Source organism: Varroa destructor, unplaced genomic scaffold, assembly GCF_002443255.2.
Source record: "Varroa destructor unplaced genomic scaffold, Vdes_3.0 BEIS01000002.1, whole genome shotgun sequence".
Classification (NCBI taxonomy): domain Eukaryota; kingdom Metazoa; phylum Arthropoda; class Arachnida; order Mesostigmata; family Varroidae; genus Varroa; species Varroa destructor.
The window spans coordinates 41,149,728-41,159,991 of NW_019211455.1; the positions used below are offsets into that span (position 1 = coordinate 41,149,728).

Consider the following 10,264-nt stretch of genomic DNA (forward strand, 5'->3'; position numbering starts at 1 on the left):
GTGGAGAAAATGCATACATTCACTTTCTGATTGGGAAACCTATCCTATTTCCAGGTTAGACATAGTCCCTGTGACGAAAACACTCGACATACACACACGTACACACAGATAATTCACACCCTGTACACTACACCGGAACGTCGAGTTACTCCAATGACAGATCACCAACCATTGTCTAGAAGTTAGCGCTGTTAATAATAAAATAGTGGCTTATATAATGCTTACGTACTTAATCACAATGGGTGGACTACAAGAATCTGTATACGAGTAGATAACCTTCATATTGACGAGCGATCTCTGCGAAACAAATAGCCACTGTCCTTTTGGCAAGAGCGCCTATTAAAGCATTCCGTGATCGGCCCCCACGTCGTGTACGATGTTCTTTGCTTCGTTAACTTCGGCTCAGCCACCGTATAACTCCAGTTATAACTCAAATGATAACTGACGATCTGCTGCGACAAACCTGCTTGGAGCACTTTGTCGGTATTGTTCTATCGCTCTGTAAGATGCCAAATTTCATGAGACCGTTTCAGACTATTGTGTGTGATCATCCTACTGCAAACCTCATCTAGGGGCAACAGCGCTCCTCCATAATTTCAATGACACTTGTTTGCTTTACACTCGTCCCGAGTTTCGAGTTTTCCGTTTAGCAATGAAGAACTACCTGCAATCGACCCGCAAATGATTTGAATCACACATGGGTTCCGCTCATTGACCGATATCGCTTTCGTGCTCTTCGCCACGAAGGAACTGACAAACCATTACGAAGCTGTACAGCAGAACAATTCAATGGCAGTCGGTAACACGCAACTGGTACTTAGGTGCTCTACAAACACAACAAGATTTCTCTTTGTTATACTGCAGCGCTTCGTCGAAACGTCTAGGTACCGTTGCTATGCCACCGCTATTGCCGCACTACGGTACCATTTCTAGCGAACCATAGCACTGATATGTTTAATTCTGCGTTGAAATCTGTCGTGCGTATCGCTCAAGGCGGCTTGGGATATTCCGATCGAAGATGTCGTTCAGATTAACAGAGTAGATAGAATAAGAAAAGTAAGCCAACCCTCTGAAGGGTGCGTAATTGATGAAAACAATAAGTGCATGGACGGTACCGATCCAACATCCAATCGAACCATCTACCGAAAGCTCACGAGCCCTCTTTACTTCCACTTTTTTCGTTTAATACTATTCTACACAGTTGTATCATCCCTGCTTCGAACAACGATGCGAGATGTAGCCCTTGCCAAAAAGAGAGGTACGGCAAACGAGGCGCTACTAACGTGACCAACCGTTTGTCAGACCAACGGCCCGAATATCGGCGCCTGCTCAGTCTCTCTTTGCCTACCACCGCAGAGCGCAAACTGACAGACTATCTATGAGGTATCTATGCCTATTACTGTCTCCTTCTACGCGAGCCTCTACTCAGAAACTTTACAATTTCTGTGGCCTGAACCCCCCTCCCCCCCCGCCTGCCTTATTACTTCCCTTTTGCACAGCTTTTCCTTCTCCGAGAGGAAAGCTTGTCTGAGGTTTAGCAACTGTGCGCGGTTCCCTGTAGGATAACATCGCGCAGAAACAACGTATGTTTATGAGTCGTCCCAAAATGAACCCTCTGCCTGTCGAAGTCATTGTATACATACGCCAACGTCGAAGTGGCTACCGATACCCGCCTAGAACCACTCGCCGGCACCCGGTTAGCGAAAGTGACTGGTTTTCAAACCAAAGCGGTAACAGACAGCGGTCCGAGGCAGAACTCGCAAGTACTCTTGCTATTTGCTGCCGTAAGAGAGGCCAAAGGTACGCAGGGCCTGACAGGGCCTTCTCTTTACTGTTTCAGGCACTAACGAGTGAGAGGAGGTCACCGAGAGAGAGAAGCAGAGAACGCGAGCGTTTGCGTGAAAGTGGACAACCAAAGAACTCGTAGCTACGCTGCTGTGGCCGGTTTACAGGAACGCAGACGACGAAGATGAAGCTACGAGGAATCCGAGAAGTCATCACCGTCAGCATGTACATAGTCTTTGCTGAGGTCGTCATTGGTGCTGCTGCTGCTGGTCGAATTTCACTCGTTTCTTGGGCTGACCTCATTCGCGGTGTAGCCACCAAGATCGCCATCCAGAACGATGATGATAAAGACGAATCGCAGACGAACAAGACACCGAAAGACGGCAGCACCAGCAGCCGCAGTAACAATTACTAGAACGTGTCGCTGCTGCTGTCGTAACAGTAAACGTTACACGCATATACTTCCACACTCTTCTAGGTTATTCAGTATTGCACCGTCGACGCGAACCATTTCTAGCTGCTACATATGCACCGATACAGCTGTTTAGTTTGTAGTACGGTAGATGTACGCGCGAGCTTACGCGTGTCTGTGTAGGTAGGTACATTGCGTTGTGTCGATGCCAAGCAACGCCTTAGTATCAGTCAGCATTCATAAGGCCAGCATCTGCCCTAGCCAGAGAGATCTACGCCACAAAAAAAATCTCAGAGCAAACACAACGAGAGATCGTCAGCAGATCACGCGCAGGTCAGTGCAGCGCGGCCAAGAAAAGCGAAGAATATTGTTGCAATAGAGAACGCACGAGCAGCTGCACCAGTCAGGAACAGTTGCTGCTATCGCAAGCTGAGAAAGAGCGACGAAGTGCGCAATCGTAGCTTCGGGAATGTGTGGAATCCCAGGCAGGCAGCGGACCGCGATGTAACTACAGAAAAGGGTAGGATTTAAGGCCGAGAGGTCTCTTCGACCATAGCCGAAAATAATGATGGTAAAAACGTGCGCCTTGACGCAAGGAAGAGCCAACCGAATGACTTAATAATAATAGCTAACAATAGTGTAACACGTTAGTACCTGTGTACTAGAAATGGGTCGGTATGAAAGGAGTTATTTGTCAGTACGCATAATTACTATGCGGACATCATATGAGGTTATGCTGATCCTGAACGAAAACCTACACACAGCACAAACCCCGTGCGAGTTCGAGCATGGCGGGTACGACGCCGGGAGAAACAATCGATACTACGAAGTAGAACAGAGCGGTATTTATCCTACGAAAACAGGTCGATTTTCTTTCAGCAGACGCCGTACGTTTTTTATATTATGGTATATCAAACACTGCGTTTTGTGAATACCGATACAATACATGAAAACATAGAAGTAGAACGGCATGAGCACACGTCATTATTTCGTAATACGGCGGGAAGGACGGACCGAATTTTGACCATTTGTGAACGAAGAGTGAGATGTCTCTCCAATGGCCCAGGGATAACTGCCCGATTAGCAATTACAAAGTAAGTGTAAGGTTCAGTTCCAAGAAAGCATGCTTCAGGTCTCACGTGCACCTTTTATGGGATCAATCGAAGTAATATAAGGCAAATATTACTGATTTGATGAGAACGAAGATCTCATAGCTTCTCTCTTTTTGCGCTAGAGCATTAATTTAAGTCTGTATATTCTACACAAATCCCCCAAAATCAGCAGGTCGGTTAAATTTTGATTAACCTACTTCACAATGAAGAGACCTGCATATGAGATTGGTAAGCAGACTAACAGACAAAACGTATCTGGCTGGGGTAAGGTGCTAATGCGAGCATGAACATTTTTTCGTTGCATATCGATGCAAAGTGGGAACTTCCAACTTAAAACAGCTAAACAATGTCTAGGCGTAAGTGCATTGCTTCGAACTACCAGAGCCCCGCCGTCGATCGAACCTGCACTAAAGTCTGTTTTAAAATTAAATCATTGGAAGCAATAGCGGGACTGTCAACGTATGTCCGGCCTGGGTCTTGATTATCAAAAAAGTCGACCACACAAAAATCGATCTCTCACGGTTTTAAACTCATCTGATCAATCACGATACTGCGCTATTCCAGCCGCACAATGTAAGAAAGCCTGTTATCTCAAGCTACGAAATACGCAACCGGATGCGTCTAAATACTGATCGCGTCGTGTAGGAAAATTATTTTTCCTCTTCTGTTGTTAGCGTCTTTCTTTACGTTATCGTCCTGCTCTAGAGACTTGAAGCGGTTTAGAGATCTTTGCCCGCACCCAGTTTATACGCCTAACATTTACCAATATCACGCCACAAACAATTAAGCCTTTCCCAGCCAGCCGACGAAGCAGCCTGAATCGTTCAAAAAGCTGAATACGTCACTATTTCAATAAGTACTCTATTTCGAAATAAACCTTTCCAGACAGTAGCATCACTATTAGATGCCATTAGCAGGGGTTCTTTTTCAAGGGGAATAGGTCTGCGCCTTAACTACCGCTGCATTACGATGACTCGCTGTGTTGCCCACCACGTGCGCTGCGATCCCGCCCGCGGGTAGGCATAGGTCTTTGCGTTACAATGGTACGTGACCGGCGCCGTCTACAGAGTGTACGCAAAGCACTCGTTTGGCGGCGCCTGTGTAGGCTTTACAACTGTTATGATGTAGCTGTAAACGAATATTGCTGGCTGAATAAATGGTTCAAATTTTTTACTTCTAATTACGCTACTGTCGCTTTAGTTAGTCATTGCTACTTCAGAAGGCCGGCGGCGATCCTCCTCGTCGCAGCACAATAGAAACCGCACTGATGTTTGTCTACGTCGGGTCCCAAACCTCGACTCCATCACCTCATCGCGAAATGTCCTTAAGTTGAGCAGAGGTGAACACGTTACCACTACGCCATGATGGGAACAGCTTCCGCTGGCTGAGCGAGTCGCGCTCGTGTTAACCGTGACAAAAGCTTATGCGACCGCCGATACCGCTGCTGTTGCTAGTTCGGCGGATATGATCGTAGGATGTGACTCGAGCAGTTAGATAGATAAACGGGCGTAGACCAGGGGCGGTCGGCTGTTGTAATGGTAGTAGCTGTGCTGGTGGGGCGCGCTGCGAGGCGCTGTTCAATGCTGGCTCTTTCTTCTTGGCCGAGAGTAGTGATGCCAACGGCCATAGCAGTGATGCCTGCAGCAGCAGCTCGTAATGCCATCGACTTGCCGGCAGGAATTTTTCCGTTCATCATCGTTGGATTTACACGGCTATTCAATTTGAATAGCAACGGCCCGAAAACGACAGAAGGACAAAAACAGGTTTAGGGGGGAAGTTCGCAAACAATAGAAATCGATGGAGAGACAAGCGAATACAGGAATACAGGATGGCACCTAGGTAGACAGTGGGCATTTGCATCTACATAGATCGCGTTCAGCACCAAACAAATAGTAGACAGTTAGAGGGACGTTGGATACACTCGACGGCATGCGGTAGCGATGGAAATAACGGCACTTAAGGGCGGACAGCATGGTGCGACTATTGCTAAGGATTCGGAGATCGAAGATCAGCGGTCAGAAAGGCGGTAAAATAAAAATTGGCTGAGATCGAGAGAGATGGGGAGATCGCTAAAATGCTGCTAGATGGAAAACTCAGACGTTGGAAAAAGATAAACCGAGAAAAATAAAACTAATTGCAGATACAAATTTACTAGCAATTTTTCAGCAACTTCAAATATATCGAGGCATTGTCAAATGCAGGTAAATGGCCGGAGATCATTGATTAGTTTGGTCGCTGATTATCTTGAGCTTCATCATCGCGGGAGGAAGAAAGAAAACTACGAACTTGAAGCAAGTTGAATACTACAATTTATATTAAGCGATGCCTGATAGTTGGCTTCATTTGCGTTCGAAATAAGACAATTGAAAATGCTGTTTAAAAGAAGGGTCCGAGGTATGAGATACTTTTTTTTTTAAAGAAACGCGCGTAACATTGCACGCTATTAAAAGGTCCTGCTGAACGCAAATATTATATTTGTCCTTCTTTCCTGTTGAATTACTGAGGTTAGGTGCTCCTGATTCTGTTGCATTAAATTGAAGAATTTCACAGTGTTTACTTCGAATAACAAACAGCTCGAAAGATATCACTGATTCTCTACAGATCGAGAGAGCGTGAATGTCTTATGCCCACGCGAATTGGCCACCTTATCAGGTAACTGCTCCGAAAGTAGCGGTTGTACATCATGAGAAAAATACAAAGGGTATTGAATAGGCAATATCTTTTTGGGTCAAAGACGAGAATAGATACGACCTACCTAATTACTAAGATTGCTAAATCACCTGATGGAACATCGCACGGTTCTTTAAAACTTCTTAATCTCCCGTTAGAAGGAACGCGTAACAAGCTAGAAATGTTATAACTATAAAGCCATTGGTTAGCTGGGTGAAATCGTTCGGCCAATAAAAACAATGCCAGCTTCATCAAAAGTCTTGATCAAACTAACTTTAGCCGAACTCAAGGCAAGTATTCTTCTCATGTAGCCACCTAAGTTTTAGTCCCAACTATTGCTTGAAGTCAATTCGTCTCATATATTTAGGAATATTACATTCCGTTGGGATCAGCATGTTTTTATATCTTTGACTATTCTGTAATCTACTTTGTTGATATATGGCCGTGCATGATCGCCACGAACAACCGTTAGTTAGCCTGGTAACGGTAGGCTTTCTAGGCGTTAGCTATATCAACATCGAGCTACGATTTAGAGAGTTTCAACTAAATCACCCCCTGCTTTCAGGACGAGACGGCCGCAAGCTCCGTCCGGTTTAGGACAACTATTTGTTCCTAGTCCAACCAACCTTGGAGGATCTGGAAGGATGCTACGGGTCGAAGGCGATGACTCCACGCCACTGTCGCTTGCTGCGCTATTGGCGCTACTCGATGTTGTAGCGCAGTTTGGTACCGTAACGGGTAATTTCTCCCATAACGGGGTACCAGTTGGATCAGGCGTCACCGACGCGAGTCGAAGAGCCTTAAGTCCGAGTAGAGCGCTCTGGTTAGCCGCACGCTGCTGCTGAAACGCCGCCGCTCCATTGGTAAGACTTGAAAGTCGCTCGTCTGATTGAGACGGCTGTTCCGGCGGAAGACGCGCTGGAGGTTTACGAGGACCGCATGAATGTGAACGCTGTACAATTTCCTGTGACGAAGGAACAGAAAGATTAAGCAAAACAACATAATGTCAAAGGAATAAGGGTCAAAACCTCCAAAACAAGCTAGCTGTTAGCCATACCGCCTCAGATAACAGGACAGTCTTCTAGTGAAGGTTAGATATTAGCTAAAGAATAATTGTTTTTAGAATATATTTCTGGCTAGAAGATAAAGCTTAGTCAGCGCTATATACATTTGTGTATGCTTCCGAGGTCGAACTGAAGCTTGCATTTTTTTCTACAAAAGATTTCGGTGTTTAAGTCACAAGCCAAGAACGCGTACCACTTGAAAACTCTATATTTCTGCTGAATATCGTCGCGAAACTTGTTTACTTGTATCAGTCCTTTAATGGAAATTGGAATTTAAGCAAAATTTGCGACAATCCGGTGTGGTTCAGTATTTATTCACTTTTGTTTTGTTAGCCGCGACGAATGCCGTAAACCATGGAAATAATTACTGCGCTATACGCCACACAATTTCGATCATTTAGCGGTGAAAGACACTAGAGTTCTTAGCGTGTTGAACGCCATTTTAGCTTAAAATCGCAGAATATCCAGCCGCCAGTGATAACGCACCGTGACCAGAAATCAAGTAAAGCGTTTGTGGTTATTTGCCAAGCTGGGTTTGATACAACTTAGATAATACCACGCAGGCGTAACAGTTGCTCATCGTTTAACATTACTACATTCAAATTAGTAGTAGTAGTTTCTACAACTTTCGGAAATTGATGTTTTTTTTGGAACCTGCGTTTTCTCATGGAAGATTCACTTAAAAATTAACTTTCAGGTTTGCATTAATCGTTTTGATACCGGCTTACGCCAAACTGAATTTATTATAGCGTTATGAAAAAACCGTCACAGACAGTTTTGTCGACCGTATCTTTGAGATCATTATTCTTGCCATCATTTCAGTGAACGTAATAAAGTGTTTCCGCCGTTCTGTGAGTATAATAAACATGTCAGTGCACAATGTGTTCTTCGGCACGAATGACTGAAGGCAGGCTTAACATGAACGCAGTTCACTCCTATTTCAATTTACCAGAGCTAATTTATATTTACGGTATTTTATTATACGATACTAGATAAATATCCGCACTAGGAGCCATAGTCAACTAGCAATACAGAAGAACAAACGGACAGGGCTTACAACTTGGCCATGTATTCGAATACAAGTCAAGACCTTCATCAGAGTAGTTTCATCTTTTTTTTCAATCAGGGCGTCCTTTCATCTTTTTTTTTTACCAGTTACCAAGAAGCATCACTAAAACTAACAAACAAGCGCAAAAGGCCATTCATTTTTCATAAATAAAATTCAAATTTTTTCAAATATTTCCTCCTTGCAAATATTTTTCCTGTGATATTTACCGGTGGTCGAACTGGTGTTTTCTGAGGCAACGCACTGAAGGCCGAATATCCATAGCTCGATTCCGAGGCCGTTGATGAGGCGGAGCTCATTTCGCTTCGTTTCACGGAGTGCAGATGATGTTGGGATGACTGTTGATGCGGCTGACCCTGTCCAACTCCTGGAACCCCAACGCCAACTTGCATATGATGATGAATCTGCAGTTGCTCCTGTTGGTTGGCGAACGGCTCGAGACTGTTGCGAATTTGCTGGAGCGCCATCATCCGGTACTCCTTCGGATGGGACGTGTTCGACGCGGCCGAGTTAGGCCGCTCGCGCTCCGGGGGCTCGGATGCCCCCGGAAGCGCAGGTAGGGGCCGGGGCATAGATTCCCCTAACCCCTTAACTGCGATCCGGGCAACACAATCGCTGGCAGCTGCTACCACGAGCCCGAGTCGCGATCCAAAAACAACAGCTCCCAGCAGTCGCCGACAGCGAAAGTGTGCTCGTCGCATACGACTGTTCTAGCAGAAGAGTTGTTTGCGGGGGCGCAGGCTGCAGCAGCGGCGTCGCTGTTGCGCACTGGAATGAACGTGTGGTAAATTGTGACCGGATAATGCAGTGTAGGCTCTAACACACGGTTGGCATCAGCGACAGCGGCGGCAGCAGCAGCAACAACAACAACAGCGGAATCCCAGCACTCGCGGCTCATTCTCTCATGTAAGAACTTGATAGATGGCGGCAGCAGATGACGGAGGGGTGCAGCGACGCAGACAAGGACAGTCGGAGAAGTGAACGAATAAATGACAGAAAAAGACAGAACAAACAACAACAACAACAAAGCAAATAAAATCGAATAATAGAAATTAGTAAATATAGGATATTTAGCCAAAAAACTTGAACATATACGACTGATAGATATATAGGAAACGATGGAGATGAAATTGAACAATTCTAGTCGAAGCTGTAACGGAAGCTTTTTTCAAAATTACATAGATACCTAACAGAGAATTAACAGTAATAATGAAAATCATCATTATTAAATCATTCATTTGTCTACGTCGATACGTTCACAGTAAATGTATATTTAGTTAACCGCTCTAAACGCACACACACAAACAGAACCCGTATTACTTCGAACACCTCAATTATTACCCGTATTACACCTCAACGAGGTAAGAGTAAACCGTACTTATTGTACAGGAAGACAATATTGTTAATAACAGCTCTCCAGATATCGAGATCTATACTAGCTTAACTTATATCTCGTTGTAAAGTTTAAGGACAAGTTATTTCTGGCGCTATCGTAAGTCACTAAATAATTTGGCGGACCTAAATAGATGCCGACTAACAGTAACAGTAGCACGTTTATCAGAGCCAATCAACTGTCAGTCACTAAATTCCCTTGAACCAAGGCCCGTTTCTGTATCGTAGATGTCTTCCAGTAAATATGTAAGGATAGTACGTTAGGAAGACCCCTTTGAAGCTTAGTAATTTTCCTACGAACTTTATCAATTTCCTTTTAACCGTATCGATGTCAATCAACGAACGCGAGAACACCATCGACACCCCTGCGGTCATAGGATGATTTCGATACTAGCGTAACTTTAATTCCGACAGAAACAGTTGCGCATTCATGGTCGAATATCGGACCTATTACGGTCGTCTTTGACAAACAAGCCTAGCCTATAAACTGAATTGATTAAATAATTTTTATCTATTAACTAACATATCGCCTCTACTACGCCACAGGACAGCGCCTTAAGTATGATTACAATCAAATGTCTATATTCGTGCAGAGTAGAACAAAACAACAAAAAACGTTTATGACCTGCTATAGAGAGCGGTAGACATCTGCCTATCCAAGCTACTGTTGAATGTTTCTACTGTAGCGTCGAAAATGCGCTACCATAAGACGGCTGACCGCCATAATAATCAGCATGGAGCCAACGATCTGAACTTGTATAAT

General features: G+C 44.6%; 1 protein-coding gene across 3 annotated transcripts in view; it reads right to left on the bottom strand.

The window, feature by feature from the left end:
• wts (serine/threonine-protein kinase warts) overlaps positions 1-10,264 on the bottom strand; it is a 36,861-nt gene that overhangs the window by 14,788 nt on the left and 11,809 nt on the right. For 2 of the 3 annotated variants that reach the window (XM_022791879.2, XM_022791880.2), the window contains exons 2-3: positions 8,319-9,022; positions 6,606-6,943 (exon numbers count right to left, since the gene is read on the bottom strand). In XM_022791879.2, coding sequence (XP_022647614.1) covers positions 6,606-6,943; positions 8,319-8,810 — 830 coding nt within the window. In that variant the 5' untranslated portion in view covers positions 8,811-9,022. Of the gene's footprint in view, positions 1-229; positions 665-1,115; positions 1,426-6,605; positions 6,944-8,318; positions 9,023-10,264 lie in introns of those variants that run through there. The other variant, XM_086978604.1, reaches the window with a different exon arrangement.